Here is a 27,824-nt window from a genome sequence, read left to right on the forward strand (position 1 = left end):
GGTTACAGTATTACAGAAATTTAATATAATCTGAGGTCTGTAATTACCATGATTTATTGTTAACATAGGTAAGTTTTGTCACAAAGTGAATGTCCAAAATATTTTGCTCAAATACCATTGTAAATAGCTGGAGGGGAAGCAGCTGTGGGGTAGGGTTTAGAAATCTGAACTATTTCAAATGGAATTAAATAAGATTTCTGGATGGTACTAACCGCCACTTTGCATTTCCCACAGCACATTCTGCTTATGAAATGTGTACCAAAATAACTTGTGGTACTCTAGAAAATAAGGTAATGGGTTGAAGTCTTATTAGTTTTAACTAAGGCATAATAGCTTCTGGCAATGGCATTCAACTCCAGACATATTTTCATGTGACACATAAATCATAATGATAGTTATTATAGCAGAAAACAAATTCTTTTTTTAATAGTGTGGGCGTCTCCCAAAGTAATGGATGTATGTGCAAAACTTTGGGTTGTTTTGGGAGTGGGGAGGGAATGATCACAGGAAGAAGGGTCTTAATTTTCATAGCTATGTTCTTCTATCCCTCTTTTTGATTTCTAAATCTCCTGAAGGTGTCAAGAAGGCCAGTATGGCTGCAGTATTATGGCAGGAGATAAAGTGTAAAATGAAACCAGCCTATGTATCTAAAATAGTACTGTTTTAAGACAATTATTATTTAGAAAGCAGACACTAATTCAGAAGCAAATGAGACATCAGGGCAGCAGAAGGGAAGGTAAGATAGAGTGGGCCCTGTGAATTACCAAAGACAATGTAATATCCACAGTTCTAAACTTTCATTTAATTCTAATACACTGATATTAATGTATGTTTGATAATTCATAAGTTTAGTAGTTCCCAACATTTTTAGAATGCACATAATATTAACATTCAAATAAGGCATTAAAGGAAGTTTCGTGAAGGATGAAATGTTTACCATAATACTTTAAAGCCTTGGTACACTTTTGAAAGATCAATATTGAATTTTTAAAAATCTAAGAAAAGTAAGTTTTTTTCCCCCACAAGATATGTAAGAATCGCTTGCTGGCATTTGTATTTTCAGTGCCTAGCATAAAACGGGCCAAATTTTCAAAGGCAGTTAATAATTGTTTATACGATGACTTGTTTCATTTCATCTAGCACCAAGTAAGAGATTGAAGATATTGTCGGATTTCTCCTTCACCTCTCATTGCCCTGCTCTTCCTAAGAGGCCACCGTGTAAGCACGCATCCCGTTGCCCCACTAAGGAATCAAATCATTTTTTGTTTTAAAATGGCTGCTCAGATTACATTCACCGGCAGAATTCTTCCCCATTAAGGTAGGATAGCAGTTAACACTAGTAGCTGTCAACTTCTTTGATTAGGAATAAAGAACTCTTCCAAGCAAAATCAATCAGTTTCCTGTTTTTTTTTTAACATGTCATGTAAATCCTTTTAATTGCTACACCTTTACTAATCATGATTGTTATTTATGTCAAGGGAATTTTCCCCAGGCAAACATGATTGATTTCCTAATGAAAAAGTATGCTTCTTTTACGTAGTGCCATGGGTTTTCTCTTATGCTTCTTTCTGTCTGTCTGTCTCTTTTCTTTCTTTCTCTTTGTTACTCATCAAGGCAGATCATACATTTGGATCAAAAAGAGAAACTGGCAAGTAGATCCTAAATACACATTTCTTAACGTGAGTAACACCTGAAAACGTAAGAGTTTAATTACATATTCTATTGAAAATTCAACTTTGGTGCTTTTGCAAGAACTTATGCTGTCAATTTCTAACAAATCATATCCCTCAGTACACAACTATTTTCAAAAGAAAATAAGTCATAGAAAAATATATTTTCCTATATGCTAATTGATACTTTTATAGCAAATCGAAAATCTGGAGTAAACTGAAAGTATGTTTAACAACAAAATATAGCATATATGGCTACTATAAGTTTGCTAGTGTAAAGTATAAAAAAATAATAGACCTCAATTAGAGTCAGGAGACCAGAAGGGGGAGCTCTCATGACTTGTGAAGATAGTAGAGCCCAACAGAAGCAGACAGACTCTCCTTTCCTGGCAAGGACTCAGCCAATGAAAAGCCACGGACTCTGTTTACTATAGCCCTCCCAGCTTCCTTTTCCCTCTATAAAAGCATTCTCCTTCCCTTGCTGTGAGGAGGACTTGCACATGGCTCACCATGGTTGCAGACCCCAAAATGCAATTATCTGCTGACCTCGATGTTGCTGGAGAAATATCTGGCAGTCTGTTTGTTTTAGGTCAATAAAAGGCAGCAGTGAATTTGCATTCTGCAACTAATCTGTAAATCCCGTTGCTTTTTTTCTGGAATTCTGTAGACACAGTGTCCCACAAAACTGTACCACAGTGCTAGAGATCTCTTTTTTAGCATCAGTCTACACAAAAGCCTCTGATAAGACACTTTGCACAAGTGACATGGAATTTTTTTTTTTTACTTTTCAAGAAAAATAAGGAAACTTTATCAACCACTCCTCTTCTGAACAAAACTTAGATTATTACCAACTGCTCTTTTAATTTTGCTCAGTAATTTTCAAAAGTTGAGACATCTCTGATGTTTTTTAATTGTGCATCCATAGAAGATAACTGGATAAAACACAATAGACATTTCAAAAGATGAATCTTCACATCTGACTCATTTGGCACATCCTTAATTTCCAGAATAAAATCAAAAGAAATAAAACACAATTTTCAAAGAATTTATACATGCCAGAGTCTTAGGACAATGAACTTCTAAATGCACAGACAAGGAGCTTCTGCTCATCTTACTAGTTATATGCACTTTTCCTCAAGGAGTAACTGATGCATTCTGGTTTATTTGTGGAACTTTTGTTTGTAGGAAAGCATATACACATGGCCAGATCTTGTTGGTTTCTGTTCCGGAGAATGTTTCCAACACCCCTTTTTTCCTAAGGATGAAAAACAAACAAAAAAAAGACAGGTCTGAGGCATAAAAAAACAAAATCACGGGCCAATATCACTGATGAACACAGATGCAAAAATCCTCAACAAAGTATTAACAAACCAAATTCAACAGTAAGGATCATATGCCATGATGAAGTGGGATTTATCCCAGGGATGCAAGTCTGGTTCAATACCTACAAATCAACGTGATACACCACATTAACAAATTGAAGAATAAAAATCATACGATTGTCTCAATAGATACAGAATAGCTTTGGACAAAATTAAACACCCATTTATGATAAAAACTCTCAACAAAATGGGTATGGAGGGAACATACCTCAATGTAATTAAGGCCATATATGACAAACCTACAGCCAACATCATACTCAATGGTGAAAAGCTGAAAGCATTTCCTCTAAGATCAGAAACAAAACAAGGATGCCCACTCTCACCGTTTTTATTTAACATAGTATTGGAAGTCCTAGCCACAGCAATCAGACAAGGGCGGGGGGGGGAAGGAATCCAAATTGGAAAGAACTAAAACTTATTTTGCAGATGACGTGATTCTATATATAGAAAATCCTAAAGATACCACCAAAAAACTGTTAGAGCTAATAAATGAATTCAGTAAAGTTGTAGGATACAAAATTAATATATAGAATTGTTGCATTTTTTTAATATTTAAATTTTACTTTATTCTTTTATACAGCAGGTTATTAGTTATCTATTTTATATGTATTAGTGTATACATGTCAATCCCAATCTCCCAATTCATCCCACCCCCACCACTTTCCCCCCTTGGTGTCCATACATTTGTTCTCTACATCTGTGTCTCTATTTCTGCCCTGCAAACTGGTTCATCTGTACCATTTTTCTAGGTTCCATATATATGCATTAATATACGATATTTGTTTTTCTCTTTCTGACTTACTTCACTCTGTATGACAGTCTCTAGATCCATCCATGTCTCTACAAATGACCCAATTTCATTCCTTTTTATGGCTAAGTAATATTCCATTGTATATATGTATCACATCTTCTTTATCCATTCGTCTGTCGATGAGCATTGAGGTTGCTTCTATGACCTGGCTATTGTAAACAGTGCTGCAATGAACATTGGGGTGCATGTGTCTTTTGAATTATGGTTTTCTCTGGGTATATGCCCAGTAGTGGGATTGCTGGGTCATATGGTAATTCTGTTTTTAGTTTTTTAAAGAACCTCCATACTGTTCTCCATAGTGGCTGTATCAATTTACATTCCTACCAACAGTGCAAGAGGGTTCCCTTTTCTCCACACCCTCTCCAGCATTAGTTGTTTGTAAATTTTCTGATGATGCCCATTCTAACTGGTGTGAGGTGATACCTCACTGTAGTTTAGATTTGCATGTCTCTAATAATTAGTGATATTGAGCAGCTTTTCATGTGCTTCTTGGCTATCTGTATCTCTTCTTTGGAGAAATGTCTATTTAGGTCTCTGCCCATTTTTTGATTGGGTTGTTTGTTTTTTTTAATATTGAGCTGCATGAGCTGTTTATATATTTTGGAGATTAATCCTTTGTCCATTGATTTGTTTGCAAATATTTTCTCCCATTCTGAGGGTTGTCTTTTTGTCTTGTTTGTAGTTTCCTTTGCTTTGCAAAAGCTTTTAAGTTTCATTAGGTCCCATTTGTTTATTTTTGTTTTTATTTCCATTACTTTCGGAGGTGAATTAAAAAAAGATCTTGCTGTGATTTATGTCAAAGAGTGTTCTTCCTATGTTTTCCTCTAAGAGTTTTATAGTGTCCGGTCTTACATTTAGGTCCCTAATCCATTTTGAGTTTATTTTTGTGTATGGTGTTAGGGAGTGTTCTAATTTCATTCTTTTATATGTAGCTGTCCAGTTTTCCCAGCACCAATTACTGAAGAGACTGTCTTTTCTCCATTGTATATCTTTGCCTCCTCTGTCATACATTAGTTGACCATAGGTGCGTGGGTTTTTCTCTGGGCTTTCTATCCTCTTCCATTGATCTATATTTCTGTTTTTGTGCCAGTACCATATTGTCTTGATTACTGTAGCTTTGTAGATAGTCTGAAGTCAGGGACTCTGATTCCTCCAGCTCTGTTTTTTTCCCTCAAGACTGCTTTGGCTATTCAGGATCTTTTGTGTCTCCATACAAATTTTAAGATTTTTTTGTTCTAGTTCTGTAAAAAATGCCACTTGTAATTTGATAGGGATTGCATTGAATCTGTAGATTGCTTTGGGTAGTATGGTCATTTTCACAATATTGATTCTTCCAATTCAAGAACATGGTATATCTCTCCATCTGTTTGTGTCATCTTTGATTTCTTTCATCAGTGTCTTATCGTTTTCTGAGTACAGGTCTTTTACCTCCTTAGGTAGGTTTATTCCTAGGTATTTTATTCTTTTTGTTGCAGTGGTGAATGGGACTGTTTCCTTAATTTCTCTTTCTGATCTTTCGTTGTTAGTGTATAGGAATGCAAGATATTTCTGTGCAATAATTTTGTATCCTGCAACTTTACCAGATTCATTGATTAGCTCTGGTAGTTTTCTGGTGGCATCTTTAGGATTCTCTATGTATAGTATCATGTCATCTGCAAACAGTGATAGTTCTACTTCTTCTTTTCCAATTTGTATTCCTTTTATTTCTTTTTCTTCTCTGATTGCCGTGGCTAGGACTTCCAAAACTATGTTGAATAATAGTGGTGAGAGTGGACATCCTTGGCTTGTTCCTGATCTTAGTGGAAATGCTTCCAGTTTTTCACCATTGAGAATGATGTTTGCTGCAGGTTTGTCATATATGGCCTTTATTATGTTGAGGTAGGTTTCCTCTATTCCCACTTTCTGGAGAGTTTTTATCATAAATGAGTGTTGAATTTTGTCAAAAGCTCTTTCTGCATCTATTGAGATGATCATATGGTTTTTATTCTTCAATTTGTTAATATGGTGTATCACACTGATTGATTTGTGTATATTGAAGAATCCTTGCATCCCTGGGATAAATCCCACTTGATCATGGTGTATGATCCTTTTCATGTGTTGTTGGATTCTGTTTGCTAGTATTTTGTTGAGGATTTTTGCATCTATATTCATCAGTGATATTGGTCTGTAACTTGCTATTTTTATAGTATCTTTGTCTGATATTGGTATCAGGGTGATGGTGGCCTCATAGAATGAGTTTGGGAGTGTTCCTTCCTCTGCAATTTTTTGGAAGAGTTTGAGAAGGATGGGTGTTAGCTCTTCTCTAAATGTTTGATAGAATTCACCTGTGAAGCCATCTGGTCCTGGACTTTTGTTTGTTGGAAGATTTTTAATCACAGTTTCAATTTCATTACTTGTGATTGGTCTGTTCATATTTTCTATTTCTTCCTGGTTCAGTCTTGAAAAGTTATACCTTTCTAAGAATTTGTCCATTTCTTCCAGGTTGTCCATTTTATTGGCATCGAGTTGCTTGTAATAGTCTCTTATGATGCTCTGTATTTCTGCGGTGTCTGTTGTAACTTCTCCTTTTTCATTTCTAATTTTATTGATTTGAGTCCTCTCCCTCTTTTTATAGAATTCTGCTGCATTTTTATACACTGATAAACTATCAGAGAAATTAAGAAAATCCCACTAACAATTGCATTAAAACAAAAACAAAAAACCCTGGGAATAAATCTAACCAAGGAGGTAAAAGATCTGTACTCAGAAAACTATAAGGCACTGGAGAAGACCCCAAAAAATAGAAAAATATACCATGTTCATGGATTGGAACAATATTGTTAAAATGACCATACTACACAAGGCAATATACAGATTCAGTGTAATCCCTATCAAAATACCAACGTCATTTTTCATAGCACTAGAACAAATAGTTCTAAAATTTGCATGGTTACACAAAAGACCCTGAATAGCTGAAACAATCTTGAGGAAGAACAGAGCTGGAGGCATCATGCTCCCTGACTTCAGACTATAATACAAAGATACAGTAATCAAAACAGTATGATACTAGCACAAAACCATATATATAAATCAACTGAACTGAATAAACAGCCCAGAAATAAACCTGCACTTGTATGGTCAATTAATCTATGACAAAGCAGGCAAGAATATACAATGGGGAGAAGGCAGCCTCTTCAGTAAATGATGTTGGAAAAGCTGGACAGCTACATGGAAAAGAATCAAACTGGATTACTCTCTCACACCATTTACACAAAATCAAGAAGGATTAAAGACTTAAATGTAAGACCTGAAGCCATAAAACTCCTAGAAGAAAACAGAGGGAGTATGCTCTTTGAAATCAGTTTTAGCAATATATTTTTTTGGATCTGTCTCCTCAGGCAAGGGAAGCAAAAGCAAAAATAAACAAATGAGGCTACATCAAACTAAAAAGGGTTTGCACAGCCAAGGAAACTATCGACAAAACGAAAAGGCAGCCTACTGAATGGGAGAAGATATTTGGAAATAATTTATCTGATAAGGGGTTAATTCCAAAATATACAAAGAACTTACACAACTCAACATCAAAAAAATAAACAATCTGATTAAAAAAATGGGCAGAGGACCTGAACATTTTTCCAAAGAAGACATACAGATGGCCAACAGACACATGAAAAGATGTTCATCATCACTAATCATCAGGGAAATGCAAATCAAAAGCAAAATGAGATATCATCTCGCACCTATCAAAATGGCTTTTATCAAAAAAACAACAAATAACAAGTGTTGGTGAGGATGTGGATAAAAGGGAACCATCATGCACTGTTGATGGAAATGGAAATTGGCTCAGCCACTGTGAAAAACAGTATGGAGGTTCCTCAGAAAATTAAAAATAGAACTACAATATGATCCAGCAATTCTACTTTTGGGCATTTATCCAAAGAAAACAAAAACACTAACTCAAAAAGCTATATGCACCTCCATGTTCATTGTAGCATTATTTATAATACCTAAGATATGGAAACAACCTAAGTGTCGGGAGAATGCATAAAGAAGATGTAGTATGTATATAAAATGGAATATTATTCAGCCATAAAAAAGAATGAAATCTTGCCATTTGCAAAAACATAGATGCACCTAGAGGGTATTAAGCTAAGTGAAGTAAGTCAGAGAAATATAAATACTGTATGATTTCACTTGTAGAATCTAAAAAACAAAACAAATGAACAAACGTAATAAAAGAAAAACAGACCCACATACAGAAAATAAATTGCTGGTTGCCAGAGGGGAGGGATACAGGGGAATAAGGGAAATAGGTGTGGGATATTAAGAGGTAGAAACTTCTGGTTATAAAATAAATGTCATGGGGATGTGATATACATCATAGGGAATATAGTCAATAATATTGTAATAACTGTATGGTGACAGTAACTAGACTTATTGTGATCATTTTCTAATAAAAAAATATTGAAGCACTATGTTGTACATCTGAAACTAATATAATATTGTAAGTCAATTATACTTCACTTTTTAAAAAATGAAAGAAAAAACCCCCACAGGTCTGAGTTTTCCTAATGAGCTTTTCAAAATGATTCTTAAAAGATGATAGTGTAGATTTAAGGGTGTCAGTAAGTATAGGTCTGTGTGATCAAAAGAGAAAGGCACTTGGCTGGGTGTTGGAAAACCTAGATTTTGGTTTCAGTTGTGCACTCTGGCTAACACAAACGGTCACTTTTAAGATGCACCTATCATTTTTTGAGCATGTGCTAAGTGCTAATAATTCACTTAATCCTCTTTAAAGCTCAAGTTTCCTTATTTTACTGATAAAACTATGTGTTAGGGATGTAAAGCAATAACCCAAATCACCAAAATGGTAGTAGGTTTCCAAACACAGGTCCTGCCAAACACCAGAACATCCTTGGCTTTCTCTGTCTTCTTACCCCTTTGCATGACAGCTTTCTAATACTTGATTATCCTTCCTTCTTTCACTTGGTTTATTTTTTCTCTATGCTCTCCTTCTGCATTTTAGGGAAAAGGGAATTTTAAAACGTTGTTTTTATTGTTTCCTATTGGGTTTCTCCATTTCTCCCCAGGCAGATTTCTCTGGCTTGTTACCATGCCAGCATCCAAAGTCTATTCACTCCAGTTTCCTGAGGGTTCAGTGGTGAGAAGTATCAGAATCCAGGGGCTGCTTTTCAAAACAGATTCCTGCCAGAGATTCTGGCATTCCTCTTATTTACTGTCCTCCTCCAGATACTCATATACACACTGGCTTAAAGGCTGCAGAAGAGCAAATGAAGAACTCTGGTTTATTACTTTCTAAAAACAGGATCTGTCATACTTCTGCAACCTTTTCACTAGATTTTTTTTTTTCTTCTTTTTTTTGGCGGTACGCGGGCCTCTCACCGCTGCGGCCTCTCCCGCTGTGGAGCACAGGCCCTGGACGCGCAGGCCCAGCGGCCATGGCTCACAGGCCCAGCCACTCCGCGGCACGTGGGATCCTCCCGGACCAGGGCACGAACCCGCGCCCCCCGCATTGGCAGGCGGACTCCCAACCACCGTGCCACCAGGGAAGCCCTTCACTAGATTTTAAGATGTTTCACTGGGAACAAAAGCATTCCTTTCTGGATACCTCATAAGATTTGCCAGTTAAGACTAAGTTAAATAATTCCCACCATTTTCTTGGTAAGAAACATCTGCTAAAGCCCTCCTGCTTCTAAATTCACAGACATCTTGTAAAACTTTCAAGAGAACAAGCTTCTTCACTGTTGTAAGCCTCTTGAAGAGCCACCTTAAAGTCAAGCCAATGTCAGAAGTGGGTTAATTACTGAAGGAACAACTATAGGCACCTATTCAGTCCTAAAGCTGTGTACCTTGGACGAATATGTGTCACCTTAATTTCTACGTAATAAAATGGAGCCAGCTTCAGCTATTGTTCCTCTAAAAAGTAAAAGCTTGTAAACGCAGACTTAATTACACTATCAGATGTCCCACAGCTGAGAAGTTTTAAGAGCAACAATACAACTGTCGGTATTTTAAAATAACAATGCAGACTCTAAGGCTGCTGCAAATACCACTTTTAATTGTTGGTTAAGTCTAGTCCTAGTTTTATGTGCAGGAGCTTAGACGGAAATGCTTTGATTGGTGGCAAGAGGTAGCAAAAGCCAGAAGCCGAGAAAGACTAGGTTACCTCCTGAGATAGGGACCCGGGCCATACACTTCATCTCTACGGTCTTCCCCAAATTCCCTTCCCACATTTTACAGAACTAATCCCTACAGCCACTGTATTTCCACTGCATTCTGTTATTACCTCTGTTAATAGCCTCACAGTGTTGTTATCTGCTCAGCAACAATGTGTTCTCCCTTCTTCTGGTTACTGTTGAACGAATAACAAATGCCTTTTAGGGAAACAGCCTTTTCACCAAACTCAGTCTGTGAGATTCAGATGGTACTGTCCCTACTTCCCAGACTCAAGTATGGACATGATCAGAGCTAGTTAGTGCTAACTCCAGGACTTTTGCAGGCAAAGAGGCTCTCTTTTCTGCTAGGGTAAACTGGTAGGAGGTAAGCTGGAATGTTGAGGGGCTCACACAGGGAGAGCCCACCTGAGATTGAAGCCAACATAAGGAAGTGGAGTGACTAAGGCCTGATGACACTGTTTGAACACCTGGACCCAAACTATCTACCTTTGGACCCTTTAGTTACATGACCAATAAATTTCCCTTTTGCTTAAGCTAGGGTGAATTAGGTCTCTGATTCACATAAGCACGTATCACATTGTATGATGAATATTGTTTACCCAGCACTTTGCCTCATAAAGAAGGTGAGTTTCTTTGGGGCTGGCAGGGACTGGGTCTAATTATCTGTGTGGACCAGGGGCCTAGCTAGCACAGTGTCAACCGAGTAAATTATAATCATTACCACTGAGTGATTTAACAGTGCCAGGACTGCTGTAAGTCTTTACAGGGGCTCTCTCACTTCACTCCCTTAACAACCCTATAAAGTGGGTACTATTTAATACTGCTCTGATTTTACAAATGAAGAATTTGTGGCACAGAAGTTGAAACACCTTGCCCAGGGCCACACAGCTGGTAATCTGCAGAGCCAGGCTCTTTATATAATCAATCACAAAATTATAGTAACAGCTACTCCCTTGTAATTTCACCCTCCAGAAATAACTATTAAAATAATTTGGAGACTACTGCTTCAGAATTCACTGCATAGTTACCCCATTACAACAACAATAATAATAGCTAATAATCATATAGTGCTTAATGTGTGTCAGACACAATTCTAAGAGTTACACATATTAACTCCATCTTTCAACCCTTTAGTCTCATCCCCCTTTTACAGTGGAGAAAACAGAGGTTAAACAAGAGGTTAAGGTCAAGTTAATAAATGGTGAGCTGGGATTTGAACTTAGGCACTCTGGCTCCAGAGTCTGTGCTCTAACCACAGCACTGTCATGTCCTAATGCTGAGTCATTTTTCAGTAAGTGAATGAATGAAAGGAAAGTGAATGTAATCAATCCTCTGTTAGGAGAGGGGAAGGCTGAGTAAAGAAACGGAATTATTTCTTAGCCTGAGTCAATTATTAATTCAGTAGAGTTCCCATATTTGTGGTGGGATATGACTTCCCTTAAGAGTTAACAAAACTCTGTTTGAATATAAACTTCTAAAGACTGTTTGGCAAATAAATGATCTGAGGATTATGTCCTTTGAGAGTCTTCTGTGCTGTAGTGTCCTCTATTGTCACAGGGAGTGGGCACCATTAGGTTTGCCTCCCCGGCATTCATTCCAGCCCTCCCTCCACTAGATAACAGAGTTTGGGTGAGACTGACCCACTCCCTGCTCTGGGTGTGGACCAATGAGTGTAATCTCTCCGATCCCAGTGACTGGTTCAGGAATGGGCAGTAACCTAGGCCTAGAATACAAAGCATTCCCTGACCACAGTGGCTGTTCAAGTTGGTTCAATCTAAGGCTTTTGTTCACTGGGGGGAAGGCGACCCCTCAGCCTTTCATAAAGAGAATGCTGTGGCTGTTCCTGGCAAGCATGTATAACTATGCAGGAAGCCTAAAGACAGAGCCAATACAAAACAGAGAGAAGAGCAAAATTCTGATCAAACCTAGGGGCAAATGAAGCCCAAACTACCTTCTGGACTTCTCTGTTACACAAGCAAATACATTTCCTTTATTTTTTTTTATTTTATTTATTTTTTTGCTAAGAGTCTATTTTATTGATTTCCACAGCTATTACAATGAAAGCAAATGAAAGCAAAAAACTTTCTTTTAAGCTTAAGCTTTTGTTTTGATAGACAATTTATCAAAGTATACAACATTTTAACATTTCCTTTATTATTTAAGCCAATTTGAGTTGGATCTTCTGGTATTTTAGCATTTTGGCTATAAAGCATGGATAATCAGAAAATGATTTAGTGATTCATCATACAAGAGAAGTTGTGAAAAGTGACCAACTCACCGGTAGTATTCCAGGACGGGCTCTGTTTGGGCTTCGTAAGCCTTCAGTCTCTTGACAACCGTCTCTGGTCTATCATCCTCACGCTGAATGAGAGGCTCCCCAGTCAGATCATCAATGCCCTAAATGGGAGTTAGAAGATGCTGGCATCAAATATCATATTTTTGAAGGATATTTTTATAGGTAGTTAACTGATTTTTAAACAGACATCTATGCAAGCAGCAAACAAAAATGTGTTTTTAAATAAATGGAATCAAATCCAAATCCAGGTCATTGCAACACAGAGCCATGAGACCCCACGATCATTTCCACAGTGTCAATCACCTTCTCTTTAGAGCAAAAGGTTTTCTAAGCAGCCTCTAGATAATTTTATATTATATATTAATGTTATATATTATTATTATATATATTACATTAAAAACATATATATACAAAAAGATTCAGCTACAGACTGGGGATCTCAACTGCAAGCCCTAAATAACCCAAGGTGTCATTAATCCCTACTGCCCCAATTTCTAACACACTCCCTGACACAGAGTAGGAAATCAATACATGCTTTTGAAGGAATAACAAACCCCCGTTGCTCCTGGGGATGCATTTACTACCAAGCTGACTGGACTAGACCAGTTGACTACACCAAGTAACCTGAGAACATGCCCTCAGGAGTTCTGGTCATCCGAAGGTATCCAAGGTCACCTGTGAGTGCAAGAGGACTGGAGACAATTGGCTACGCGTAAGGCCAAGTCAGTTCCCCCCCTAAATACTCACCATGGTTTTGGGAGGGTTGAATTCCATGTTGTAGACACGGCCACTGCCTGGATGGATCCAGCGAGCAGTGAGGCGTTGCTTGATGACCTCAAAGGGCACGTTCAGATTAATCACTGTGTCTATCTGATAAGCTCTATCCAGGGCTTCTGCCTGTGGAAGTGTCCTTGGAAAACCTTTACAAAGTAAATTAAAAATGAACAAAGGGGGCTTCCCTGGTGGTGCAGTGGTTGAGAGTCCACCTGCCGATGCAGGGGACACGGGTACGTGCCCCGGTCTAGGAAGATCCCACATGCCGTGGAGCGGCTAGGCCCGTGAGCCATGGCCGCTGAGCCTGCGCGTCCGGAGCCTGCGCTCCACAACGGGAGAGGCCACAACAGTGAGAGGCCCGCGTACCGCAAAAAAAAAAAAAAAAAAAATGAACAAAGGAAGAAAGAGCCATGGGGAGAAAGGGGAGAAGGAAGAAAATTAGTTAATATTGAGCAATCTGAACAAAAGCAGTAACACCAGGAAGGCTGATGACAACCTTGTTGTAGTTGTAGGGCAGCCGTGATAGTCAATTTTATGTGTCAACTTGTCCAGACCACAGGTTGCTCAGATATTTGGTCAAACAGTATTTTGGGTGTGTCTGTGAGGGTGTCTTTTGGGGTGAGATTAACACTTAAATCAGTTGACTGAGTAAAGCAGATTGTTATCCCTAATGTGGATACGCCTGGATAGAATAAAGTTGCTGGCCTCACCAGAAGATTAAGGGGAATTCCTCCTGCCTGACTGCCTTGCAATTGGGACATGGCTTTTTCCTGCCTTTGAACTCAAACTCAAACATCACCTCTTCCTGGGTCTCATCTGCCTTCAGACTGGAACTACACCATCACACCACCGGCTCTCCTGGGTCTCCAGGTTCCTGACTTGCTTTGAAGATCTTAGGACTTGTCCACCTCCATAACTGTGTAAGCGAATTCCTTATAATAAACACCTCTCTCTAGAAACTAAAAATCAACATATCCTCAAGGATCCCGCCACACCTCTGGCTGGGGAATGTTTACAGCTGATTTTAAGTTACTCTCCAGTCTTCCTTCTTCCTTTTGTGATCGTCCCTTATCCTAAATATTCTCAAAAAGCGGGGAAGGAACAAAAAGTCATATCTGAAGGAGCTTAGAAATCATGCAGTCCACTTCCCTCTTTGCATTTAAAAAAAGCATGCCAGAGAAGACGACTGGCCCCCAAGGCCCCAGGGTGGGGAGTGGCAGCACTCAGGCCCCCTGCCCACCATCCATGTCTGTAGCACATGAAATCCTCACTCTCCTGTCTGCACGCATCCTTTTGGGCAGTTGAAATATTCTCAATATTCCACTTACCATCCAATAGCCAGCTATATTGGGTGAGATTTTTCAGCTCATGAAGGACCAACCGAGTCATGACATCGTCTGGGATGAGCTTCCCTTGGTCAATGAAAGTCTTGGCTAACACACCAATTTCTATAGCAGAGGCGGGAAAAAAGAAAAGTCAGCAAGTGCATCTATTCTACCCCATTCTAGTCCTCTAGGAAATTGGTTACCTAAAGACACCCCCTGGATAACACACTCATTTGAAAATGTGCATCATCAACTTTTGTGATAAAAACAGAGATTACAAAATAATCTATGCCTATTTCAAAATCTCTATTACATAAAAATAATGGAAAGCTATAAACCAATATGTTAGCAGTAGTCATCTCTGTGACAGAATTGTTCTCTTTTCTTTTTTTTTAACATATTTTCACTTTTCTGTGTTTTTCTAAATTTTCTATGGGTAAAAAATATATATACTAACTGAAAGTATTTTCTTTTTAAATAAGAAACTGAAATAGTCATTATTTTTAAGTGGCTCAGTTTAAGTGCCGGCAATCATGTTACTATAGAGATTTTTCTAATCCTCTAAGAGATGCTGCTGTCACAATTCAGTTTTTGACCAGATCAGCACTGTGATCATGTTATATTTTTATTAATGAAATACATGCAAAGAATTTATGAACAACTTTTATATATTACCTATAATTGTATGTCATTCTTACACAACAGTATTTTCATTTCCTCATCATCTCTTACCAAACTATTTACACACATTAAGAATTTTTCATGCCACTGTAACAACCTGTGTACTGGGCTTCCCTGGTGGTGCAGTGGTTGAGAGTCCGCCTGCCGATGCAGGGGACACGGGTTCGTGCTCCGGTCCGGGAAGATCCCACATGCCACAGAGCGGTTGGGCCCGTGAGCCATGGCCGCTGAGCCTGCGCGTCTGGAGCCTGTGCTCCGCAACGGGAGAGGCCACAACAGTGAGAGGCCCGCTTACCAACAAAGAAAAAAAAAACAAACAAACCTGTGTACTTATAGTTTTGTGCTCTTTTTTCACTTAGCATCATTTTGTAAATATTTTTCAGTGATTTTATATAGTCATTTAGTCATTTTTGGTAACTAATACTCCATCAGTATATATCTATGTTTGATAAAAATATACTCTTTTGGACTTCCCTGGTGGCACAGTGGTTAAGAATCCGCCTGCCAATGCAAGGGACACGGGTTCGAGCCCTGGTCCGGGAAGATCCCACATGCCGCGGAGCAACTAAGCTCGTGCGCCACAACTACTGAGCCTGCACACTAGAGCCCGCGAGCCACAACTACTGAAGCCTGTGTGCCGCAACTACTGAAACCTGCACAACCTAGAGCCCATGCTCCGCAACAACAGAAGCCACCACAATGAGAAGCATGAGCACAGCAACGAAGAGTAGCCCCTGTTCGCCACAACTAGAGAAAGCCCACGTGCAGCAATGAAGACCCAACGCAGCGAAAAAAAAGTCATCAAAAAAAAAAGAACTCTAAAAAAAAAAATTAAAAAATACTCTATCATGGCAATATATACTGTTAGACATTTAAATTTTTAAATTAGTCTTGATTTTTCCCTACCACTTCCGCTTTTAAAGATCTTAACACTTCTTTTTTCTTTTTTTTGGGGGGGTGCTTCTGAGTTATTTCTGATGGATAAATTCTCAGGATTCAGAGATTAAACAGTCAAAGTTTATGACTGTTTTCATGGATACCAAGGGGGGAGAGGGGGTGGGATGAATTGGGAGATTGGGATTGACATATATACACTACTATGTATAAAATAGATAACTAATGAGAACCTACTGTATAGCACAGGGAACTCTACTCAGAGCTCTGTGGTGACCTAAATGGGAAGGAAATCTAAAAAAGAGGAGATATATGTATACATATAACTGATTCACTTTGCTGTATAGCAGAAACTAACACAACGTTGTGAAGCAACCATAATCCAATAAAATTTTTTTTTTAAAGTTTATGACTGTTTTCATAATTTTTGGTATGGACTGACATACTGACTTCAGAACATATCCTAAATTGTCAAATTCATGAAACTTTAGATTTCTAACTAAGCACATTAACTACATGGAAATTGGCTGCCATTTGACAGGTGTACTGCTTGGGTTTATAAACGGCATCTGGAAGAGGCCCTGGGTTCTGAGAGCGCCCAGGACTCTCTAAAATACCCTCTTGGAAAGGTCCACATACTTAATGTGTGCACCTCTCTGTTGTCAGGGTTTTGACCACTGCTCTGGGGAACATAGAGCTCAAACTCAGTATTGAGGAAAATCGTAATTCTCCAGGGCTGAGTCCCTAAAACGAGTATTGGTCCCTCCCCTCCCCTCTCACTCTTCAGGACAAGCCCTCAACTAATGGCAACAAATGGATTGAGATGATGGGATTAACTAATAAAGTACCTAATTTTATATTAAGTATAAGAATAGCCTTAAGAAAAGATGATCTGTTCTTGCCATTTCAACGCTGTACCAGAGACTGTAGCCAGGGCAATGAGTCCAGAAAAAGAACAAAAGGCATCCAGAAAGGAAGAAGTAAAATTATCTCTATTTCCAGGTGACATGATCTTGTATTTAGAAAATCCTAAGGAATCTACTAAAAAACTATTAGAACTAATAAATGAGTTCAGCAAAGTTTCAAGGTACAAGATCAAAAGTATACAAAAATGAACAATATGAAAATGAAATTAAGAAAATTCCATTTAAAATTGTATCAAAAAGAATAAAAAACTTAGCAATACTCTTTTAAAAAAGCACAAAACTTGGGCTTCCCTGGTGGCGCAGTGGTTAAGAGTCCGCCTGCTGATGCAGGGGACGCGGGTTCGTGCCCCGGTCTGGGAGGATCCCACATGCCGCGGAGCGGCTGGGCCCGTGAGCCATGGCCGCTGGGCCTGCGCGTCCGGAGCCTGTGCTCCACAGCGGGAGAGGCCACGGCAGTGAGAGGCCCGCGTACCGCAAAAAAAAAAAAAAATAAATAAAATAAAATAAAATTTAAAAAAAAAGCACAAAACTTGTAATCTGAAAACCACAACATTGTTGAAAGAGATTAAAGAAGACCTAACTAAATGGAAAGATAGCTTATATTCGTGGATTAGAAAAGTTAATACTAAGATGGCAAGACTCCTTGAAAATGATCTACAGATTCAATGCAATCCTATCAAAATTCCAGCTGGTGTCTTTGTAGAAACTGACAAAATGACTGTAAAATTCATATGGAAATGCAAGGTATCCAGAATAGCTGAAAACAATCTTGAAAAAGAAGAACCAAGCTGGAGGACATACACTTCGGATTTCAAAAGACTGTTTGTACTGGCATAAGGATAGACATAATGTTGCTATGAATATTCATATATAAGTTTTTGTGTGAACACATGGAACAGAAATGAGAGCCAAGAAATAACCCCTCACATTTACGGTCAATTGATTTTCAACAAGGATACCAAGCCAATTCAATGGGGGAAGAAATGGTCTTCTCAACAAGTGGTGCTGGGAAAACAGAATATCCATACACAAAAGAACAGGTTAGGTTAGGTGGGCCTCTACCTAACACCATATTAAAAAATTAACTCACTATGTGTATCACAGACCTAAATGTAAGAGCTAAAACTACAAAACTCTTAAATGGACTTCATTAAAATTTAAAACTTTCATGCTTCAAAGAACACCATCACCAAAGTGAAAATCCAATCCACTGAATGTGAGAACATTCCTGTAAATCATATACCTAATAAGGAACTTTTATCTAGACTATCTAAAGAATTCTTATGACTCAGCATTTAAAAAGGAAATCCATTTTTTTAAACGGGCAAAGGATCTGAATACAAAAAAACAGATATATGAATGGCCAATAAGCACATGGAAAGATGCTCAACGTCATTAGTCATTAGGGAAATAACAAATGGAAACCACAATGAGATATCACTTCACACTCACCAGGATGGCTGTAATCAAAAAGACATAACAACAACAACAAAAAAGACAAATGTTGGCAAGAATGTTGAGAAATTGAAACCCTCATATATTGCTTGTGGGATTATAAATGGTATAGACAATTTGGAAAACAGTGTGGCAGTTTTTCAAAGGTTTAAACAGAGTTACTACATGACGCAGCAATTCAACTCAGGTATATTTTTCCAAGAGAAATAAAAATGTAAGTTCACACGAAAACTTGTATGTGAATGTTCACAGCAACGTTATTCACAATAGCCAAAAAGAGAAAACAACCCAAATCTTCATCAAATGACAAGTGGGTAAATAAAATGTGGAATATCCATACAAAATTATATTGTTTAGCCATAAAAAGAAGTGAAGTACTGATACATGTTGCAAAGTGTATGAACTTTTTTTTTTTTTTTGGCTGCGTTGAGTCTTTGTTGCTGTGCACGGGCTTTCTCCAGTAGTGGCGAGCGGGGACTAATCTTCATTGTGGTGCGTGGGCTTCTCATTGCTGTGGCTTCTCTTTGTTGTGGAGCACAGGCTCTAGGCACGCGGGCTCAAGTAGTTGTGGCACGCGGGCTCAGTAGTTGTGGCACACAGGCTCAGTAGTTGTGGCACATGGGCTTTGTTGCTCCGCAGCATGTGGGATCTTCCTGGACCAGGGCTCGAACCCGTGTGCATTGGCAGGTGGATTCTGCACCACCTGGGAAGTCCCAAAGTGTATGAACTTTGAAAACATGATAAGTGGAAAAAGCCAGACACAAAAAAACCACGTATTACATCACACCATTTATATGAAATGCTCAGAGTAGGCAAATCTAGAGAGACAGAAGGAAGATCAGTGGTTGTCCAGGGCTGGGAGCATTGGGGGAAAATGGAGAGTGACTACTAATGGGAATAGGGTGTCTTTTTGGGGTGATAAAAATGTTTTAAAATTGATTGTGGTGATGGTTGCACAACTCTGAATGTAATTGAAAAAAAACACTGATTCATAGTTTAAGAGGGTTAATTTTATGTAATGTGAATTATATCTCAATAAAGATGTTTTTTTAGAAAAAGTAGGACTTCCCTGGTGGCACAGTGGTTAAGAATCCGCCTGCCAATGCAAGGGACACAAGTTCAAACCCTGGTCCGGAAGGATCCCACATGCCGTGGAGCAACTAAGCCCACACACCACAACTACTGAAGCCTGCATGCTCTAGGGCCCGCATGCCACAACTACTGAGCTTGCATGCTGCAACTACTGAAGCCCGCACACCTAGAGCCCATGCTCTGCAACTGGACAAGCCACTGCAATGAGAAGCTCACGCACCGCAACAAAGAGTAGCCCCCATTCGCCACAACTAGAGAAAGCCCGCACACAGCAACGAAGACCCAACACAGCCAAAAAAAAAATTAAAGATGAAAATTACCTGGTAAGCAAAACAAAACAAAACAAAAAAAGCCACTCATAAAACCAACACTACTCAGGAATAATTATCATCAAAACTGATAATATAGGGCTTCACTGGTGGCACAGTGGTTGAGAGTCCGCCTGCCAATGCAGGGGATGCGAGTTCATGCCCTGGTCCAGGAGGATCCTGCATGCCGCGGAGCGGCTGGGCCCATGAGCCATGGCCGCTGGGCCTGCGCATCCGGAGGCTGTGCTCCGCAACGGGAGAGGCCACAACAGTGAGAAGCCCGCGTACCACAAAAAAAAAAAAAAAACTGATAATATAAAAACCTCCAAATATTTTGTTTTATGAGTAGATAGTCCCATGCATAGTCTAATAATCATTTTCATATCACTAACAACTTTCTATACCACTAAACACAATAGTTATCAAAATCTGAAGCCTGTAATACTTCCATTTAAAAGAAAAATAAAAATGATTCAACTCTCTACGTCATAGTCTAAGCAGTTTGTTTATTATATTTCAAGTTTTTACTCCCTCTTAAAATTACGCAAGGACTTTTGTCTAGCATATTCTTTGGACATTTAGTAAATTTTTATTCCCTTGATTGCCTATAATTTAATGTTGTATCTAAATAGACTCCACATTAAAAAAAAACATTTCCTTTTTTATTCAAAAAGTTAACAAATTCGGGAGCTTCCACACCTACAAAACACAAAAAGCTAGTTTAAAAGTAAATCATTCAAAATAAACTGATTTTCTATAAAGTTATTCACAAATAAAAACAGAAAAGGAAGCTTAAAAGGGAATAGGAAGGGTTAAAACCCGCTTTTGATTTTAAGGATAATAATCAGAAATTCTAAAACACAGATACATTAATACAAAAAAAACCATTTTTAATTCTATATCTCCTTTTAACATCTGGTCATTCTTATAAGACTACTCAAACCAACCACACCTCATATCCGAACTAACTGGAAACAACTTATTGTTTGAGCAGCTATGAAGTACAAAAGAGGGCCTGACCAACCTGTAAATACAGTTCTCTTTTATATATGCCAAGAGAAAGGGCTACAGAGAATTAATCTAGTTCCTGCCAAAAGTGCTTTCAGCGCTTCCCTGGTGGCGCGGTGGTTGGGAGTCCGCCTGCCGATGCAGGGGGTGTGGGTTCGTGCCCTGGTCCCGGAGGATCCCACGTGCCTTGGAGCAGCTGGGCCCGTGAGCCATGGCCGCTGGGCCTGCGCTCCGCAGCGGGAGGGGCCGCGGCGGTGAGGCCCGCGTACCGCAAAAAAAAAAAAAAAAAGTGCTTTTAGCATTGTTATATTATAATGTACATAAAACTTTACTTTAAAAACATGTTGAAATAAAACTAGGAAAACAACAGGAATGAGTCAAATGATAGCTTTACACCCAATCACGGGCTTAAAAAAAAAAGAAACTTTCTCAAATAATAAAGACTGAGTCAACATAGTGGTTACCTCTGGGGGGGCAGGAAGGAAATGTGATGGGTAGGCACATATGGGGACCCCAAAAGTACTGGTTTTCTGTCTGATGGTGGGTAAATGGGTGTTCATTTTATTCTTCTTCTAACCATCAAAGAAATTATAATACTTTCATGCATAGGATATTTCACAAGAATTATACTGAAAATCAAAACATCCCTTGACCCTGGTCCTCCCTCCAACCATCACTCAATCTGACTCCTCCTCAGTGAAGCACCTAGAAAGAATTCCCATTCCAGGTCTATGTTCCTCCCCTTCCCACTGTGCTTCAGGATAGAATGTCAACTCAAGAACTGTATAAAAGTCCAAGTGGGTCTGGCCTCATCTTATCTCTCCCCCACCTACCTCCCCACCATTTCTACCCAACCATCAAACTATGGCCCCAGCAAGGAGCTCCACATACTCTGGGTCCTCCTAGTCTTTGCACACGCCTCTTTCTCCTCTCTGTTGCCTGATAAGCTCTCACTCACCTTTCAAGATACATCTTAAAGGGTCCTTCATGATGAGGTGTCCCTCAACCTCCGAGGCAACCAAAAGTTCCTCCTCTGGACTTCCATAATGTCACAGGCTTATCTCTGTTTCAGCACTTATCACACTGCTGAAACCACCTGTTTACATGTTGGTATGGACTGCATTGTGTCCCTTAAAATCCATATGTTGAAGCCCTGACCCCCCAATGTGGCTGTATTTAGAAATGGGGCCTTTAAGGAGGTAATTAAGGTTAAATGAGGTCATAAAGGGGAACTTTAATTTAATATGACTGGTGTCCTTACAAGAAGAGGAAGAGGAAAGACCACATGAGGACCCAGTGAGAAGGTGGCCATTTGCAAGCCAGGAAGAAAGGCTACACCAGAAACCAATCCTGCTGTCACTTTGATCTTGGACTTCTAGCCTCCAGAACTATGAGAAAATAAATTTCTATTGTTTTAAGTCACCCAGTCTGTGCTATTCTGTTATGGCAGCCTGAGTAGACTTATGGCCATCGGCCTGCCCATGTTCCAACTGTGAGCACCTGCAGTGAAATATACTTGTCTCTGTATCTCCAGTACCCAGCACACATTGGGTGCTTGACAAATCCATGGATGGATGAATGAATGGACAGCTAGAGAGATGAGCTGCCTGGATTATCCTGGATTCTTTTTTTTTCCCCCCAATAAATAAATAAATAAATATTTATTTATTTTTGGCTGCATTGGGTCTCTGCTGCTGTGCGTGGACTTTCTCTAGTTGTGGCGAGCAGGGGCTACTCTTTGTTGCAGTGTGTGAGCTTCTCATTGCAGTGGCTTCTCCTGTTGCAGAGCATGGGCTCTAGGCTCGTGGGCTTCAGTAGTTGTGGCTCGTGGGCTCTAGAGCGCAAGCTCAGTAGTTGCAGCACACAGGCTTAGTTGCTCCGCGGCATGTGGGATCTTCCTGGACCAGGGCTTGAACCCATGTCCCCTGCATTGGCAGGCTGATTCTTAACCACTTAACCAGGGAAGTCCCTATCCTGGATTCTAGCCATGGAATTTTAGAAAGGCCTAACTTACCTTGTTAGAAAAAAAGAAATGGAGCAATCCTCACAGAAAGCAATATTGTTAAAGGTAGAAAACTGTACTTACAGTTTACTATCACTTGTGTAAAAAAGAAAAAAAGAACAGAGGGAAGAATAGGTAAACTCTGGGTTGTATGTGCATGAAATACCTCTGAAAGGATCTTTTCACTAAATGTCCTTTTAAATTTTTTGGAATTCAAAACCATGCAAATGTATTGCCTATTTCAATACAAATCAAAATTTTTGCCATTACAAAAAAAATTTGCTCTGTCAATATCATTCTAATTAGGCACATCTATGCTGCCTGTGTCTACATAATAGAAGTTTTGTTAGACATACAGAAACTTGGGAGCTGACAGAGGCTTTGAGGATTACCTACTGAGTTCAACTTCCCCAACTTACAAATGAGAACAAATGAGATCCAAAAGGGGTAGCCATCTAGTCCAGGATTGTCTTTGAGAAGCACTAAGCTGCAGTGCAGTTTCTCAAACTTTGGGCAATCACATGGCAACCTTACAATTTCTGCCATAGCTGAACTATTATTTACTGTATAATTTTCTTTAAAGTGACTCAGCTTTTTAATTTTTTAAAAAAAATTATTTATTTATTTATTGGCTGCATTGGGTTTTCATTGCTGTGTGCAGGCTTTCTCTAGTTGCTGCAAGTGGGGGCCACTCTTTGTTGCGGTGTATGGGCTTCTCATTGCGGTGGCTTCTCTTGTTGCGGAGCGCAGGCTCTAGGCACGTGGGCTTCAGTAGTTGAATCACATGGGCTCAGCAGTTGTGGCTCGCGGGCTCTTGAGTGCAAGCTCACTATTGTGGCACACAGGCTCAGGTGCTCCGCAGCATGTGGGATCTTCCCAGACCAGCGATATCGAACCTGTGTTCCCTGCATTGGCAGGCAGATTCTTAACCACTGGGCCACCAGGGAAGTCCAGCTTTTTAATTTAATAAGCTATAATGTTCACAAAATTAAAGGGTTGGTGTGCTAGTTATCATTTTTCAAATACACTTTGAAATAAAAAATTTTATTTTTTATTTGCATTTAATTTTTGAGAAAAATTTTTGAGAAATGTTTTTGTCTACCTAAAATTATCTCATGAACCTCAATTTTGGAAATGTTGCATAATGGAGAGAGTAATTTAATTGGCATACAAGGAGACCTGGGTGTCCACTTTTGTCTCCCAGTGACTGGATTTTATTATTGAGCAAGTTCTTTAACCTCTCCTGAACTCGGTTTCCTCATCTCTAAATGAGAGGGCTGGACTAATGACAAAGGGGCAGGCTCACGTTTCCTGACTGCAGGGTTCAGTGGTGGTCTACAGTTACTCCAGGTTTGCTACAGTCAACAGGTTCCCACATATTTCCAGTGTCTTTATCGCATCTGCTGGGATGATTTTAAACTTTAGCTATAAAATACAGCCATGGGTTATATAATACAGCATCATCATGAAATGGTGGTTGGAAAGTAAATTGGCACCATCCTTCCTTAGCATATCTGATGGTACTGTATTTATAGAAATTCATCACTAGGGAATTTATTTGAAGCAAATAAGTAGAGATGCTGCCAAATGTTCGTGTACAAGGATAGTCATAACAGTATTAATTATAACAAAGAATGGTTAACCACATAAGTGTATAATAATAGGAAAATGTTTCAATTAACAATTGTGCAATCTTGATGAAACTAAAAGACTGCTTAGTGATGTGTGAACATGCTCACATAAGTGTGAAAAAAGGTATCTAAGCAATTATTTAGACTACAACAAGTCTGCAAAGACATACAAATGCAACAGAGAAAAAAAGAGAGGGACTTCCCTGGTGGTCCAATGGTAAATCTGCCTTCCAATGCAGGGGATACCGGTTCAATCCCGGTCAGGGAAATAAGATACCACATGCCACGGGGCAACTAAGCCTGCACACCACAACTACTGAGCTCGCGTGCCCTAGAGCCTGCGCACCGCAACTAGAGAAGAGAAAACCCGCACGCCACAACTAGACAGAAGTCCGCGCACCACAAGGAAGAGCCTGTGCTGCAACGAAAGATCCTGCATGCCTCAACGAAGATCCGGTGTGCCGCAACTAAGACCCAACACAGACAAAAATAATAAATAACATAAATAAATATATATTTAAAAAAACAAAAAAAAAGAAACAATAAGGAGAAAGAAAAAAAAGAAAAAGCACCAAAGGGTTAATTATAATTGTCTCTGGGTGGTAGAACTATACAGGACTTCAATTTTCTTTTTTATACTCCCATGAATTGTTTTCCTTCCTTTATAGTAAATATACTTTACTCTTGGTATCAAAAAACATTAAGCAGTTATTTTTTAAATAAAAGGTTACACGTCTCCTTTGGCTATGATCCTGGGGGAAATATCCAATCCATTCACATATATTTTTTGAGAATATATTCTTAGTCCTGAGATACAGAACATCTGTAATAACAATCTCATGACATCTCCCTCAACTCCATTTCTGTTTTCTTTGTTAAAGAATTGCCTGTAGAGACTCCAGAAAGAGCAGGCATCTAAAACAGGCTGCACATCTTTCCCAGTGATCCTCTCCTCCCTCCCTCTAGCCTCTCTTTTCATGTTGTGGAGTCAGGAAGAGGATGGCGGGCTTGTCATGGGATGTTAAGGATAAACAAAGAGGGTTGTTTCTTAATTTAAAATAAAAGTTTACTTAATTTGCTTTAAATTTAATTTTTTTCAATGTTTTGTGTTTTCCCAAGTTAACATATCTTTAACTCTTCACTGAAGGTGTTCTCTAACATGCAATTATGCCTCATTGCTGAGTTATTTTTCAGAGAATCACTTAAGTATTCTTTACTCCTTCCCACTTTGAATAACCTTGCCCCAAGCTGGTGCAGTACCGGGGGTTGTTTATTGTTACCTAATGCAATCTGTTGCATCAAGAATACTACGAAGTGAGCCAAACAGTTTAACCTTCTGAAGTTTAATACTTTATGATTTTTTTAAAGATCAATGTTAGGAGAAAAATAAAAGTAGTAATTCACCAGATTAGGTGATAAACCAAAGAACTCCACAAGACAAGCTAAAAACAGTTTTTTCATTTGAATGTCAGTATTCTGAAACAAACAAAAAAAACCCACCTAGAAATAACCTATATAACCCATCAATAGGGGATCGGTTAAATAAACCATGGCAGATCCAGCAAATAGATACCTATACAAATGTTAAATAATGAAATGGATTTCTGTGTTTTCGTGTGGAAAAATATCCTAGATATAGTGAAAACACACTGGTGCAGAACACATATTTAGTAGGATTACATATTGCATAAAACATGGGATATACATATACCCTGTATGTGCTTATACACAAATACAGATTTCTAAAAGCAAGCACGAGACACTGCTCCCCTCTGAAGAATGAGACTGAGGCAGGGAATGAGAGAGAGTTTTACTTTTAATATTATGTACTTCCATACTGTTTCCAATCCTTTTTTACCTTGTGCAAGGGGTTAGTCCTAATTTTTAAAAGGAGCTTCAAAATGACTTTGTTTTGGAAAGTAAAGGTTAACACTTTTGAGAGAGAGAGAAAAAAAACTCACCTTGCTGTTACTTTTGGAAAACAGCTTTCTTAAGATATAATTTACATAAAATCCATCCATTGTAAAGTGTACAGTTTGTTGACTCGATTTCGTGCTGAGTTGCAAGAATTTTTTTGGCATGAGAAACAAAACAATCTTTCAGATAACCATGCACAAGAACAGCTTTCCTGTCTAAAGATCTAAGCCAATTTTGCGACAGCAAGGAGGGTAAATAATATTGGCCTTCAGATTATGGGGGAAAGGTCAAAACCAGAAAATTCCATAGCGTTTAACAAACAAACAAAAAGTTAAAAAAGAAAGCGCTGGGCTTCCCTGGTGGCGCTGTGGTTAAGAATCCACCTGCCAATGCAGGGGACAGGGGTTCAAGCCCTGGTCCGGGAAGACCCCACATCCCGCAGAGCAACTAAGCCTGTGCGCCACAACTACTGAGCCTGCGCTCTAGAGCCCACTCGCCACAACTACTGAGCCCACACGCTGCAACTACTGAAGCTCGCTCACCTAGAGCCGGTGCTCCACAAGAGAAGCCACTGCAATGAGGAGCCCGAGCACCGCAACAAAGAGTAGTCCAGCTCGCCACAACTAGAGAAAACCAGTGCGCAGCAACGAAGACCCAACAGAGCCAAAAATAAATAAATAAATTTATAAAACAAAAAAGAAAAGAAAGAGAGCGCTAACAGTTCTCCAAGTGCAAGGGCTGGCAGAGAATAAGCCACACACAGATCATGGACCCTTAGGAGCAGCTGCGACTGGGGCTGGACATACCTCTCAAAGCCATGTGGTTTTCTTTAATCTTTGAGCTTCGAATGTGTCCTAACTTCCTAGTGCCTTCCCTCAATAAACCACCTGAAGCTATCCACAGAGGCCAGAGGTTTCGGGGAACAGTATCTCAGCAGCTCGAGGACTTCCCCACCCCCACCCCCCGGGCGGCAATTGGGAGATGCTGCGCCCGCACCCCTGGACCCGCATTCCTGGGACCCACTTCCTGAGCCCCGGTCCGTCCGCCCACAAATCCCCACCGGGACGACAGCGCACAGCCACCCCTCCCGCCCGGGCTCCCACCTGTGCCCCGAAGCATATTGTCTCGGAGCAGGTCCCCGCTGGAGAGGTGCTTCAGCTCGAAGTGTTTGGTGATGCGCGAGGACACGGTGCCCTTGCCGGAGCCCGGCGCTCCCATGATAGCTGCGCGCACTAGCCGCGCAGACGCCCCCATGGCCGCCGAGAGAGCCCGGGGCCGCGCGGAAGTGGGGCTTCGGCCTGGCTGTGCGCTCACCCGCTCCGCAGGCCGGGGCCGGCTGGCAGCGCTGCAAGAAAGCTACGGCCTCCACGCCCAGGCGCTCCCGGAAGTGAGGCGACAGCCTCCAGGCCAGCCCCACCCAAGCCCCGTCGGGCTGCCGCGCCCGCCCCTGGCGACCCAGGAACCCCCACCCCCCAT

The 27,824-nt window shown here is 39.8% G+C and overlaps 1 protein-coding gene across 3 annotated transcripts; it reads right to left on the reverse strand.

Annotated features, from left to right (window-relative positions):
* On the reverse strand, positions 1–27,824 carry AK3 (adenylate kinase 3). Of its 3 annotated transcripts, none has more exons than XM_082656085.1 (5): positions 27,452–27,824; positions 14,438–14,557; positions 13,083–13,255; positions 12,318–12,436; positions 1–2,925 (listed from the first exon to the last, which is right to left on the reverse strand). In XM_082656085.1, the coding sequence occupies exons 1-5, from the start codon at positions 27,600–27,602 to the stop codon at positions 2,805–2,807; spliced, it is 684 nt and encodes a 227-aa protein (XP_082512211.1). In that variant the 5' UTR covers positions 27,603–27,824; the 3' UTR covers positions 1–2,804. The 3 variants fall into 3 exon arrangements, with proteins under 3 accessions (XP_082512211.1, XP_082512212.1, XP_082512213.1); XM_082656086.1 differs by lacking the exon at positions 27,452–27,824 and adding an exon at positions 26,393–26,424; XM_082656087.1 differs by lacking the exon at positions 27,452–27,824 and adding an exon at positions 15,213–15,368.

The sequence above is a fragment of the Grampus griseus genome (genome assembly GCF_964374135.1).
Source record: "Grampus griseus genome assembly, chromosome: 6".
In the NCBI taxonomy this organism is placed as follows: Eukaryota; Metazoa; Chordata; class Mammalia; order Artiodactyla; family Delphinidae; genus Grampus; species Grampus griseus.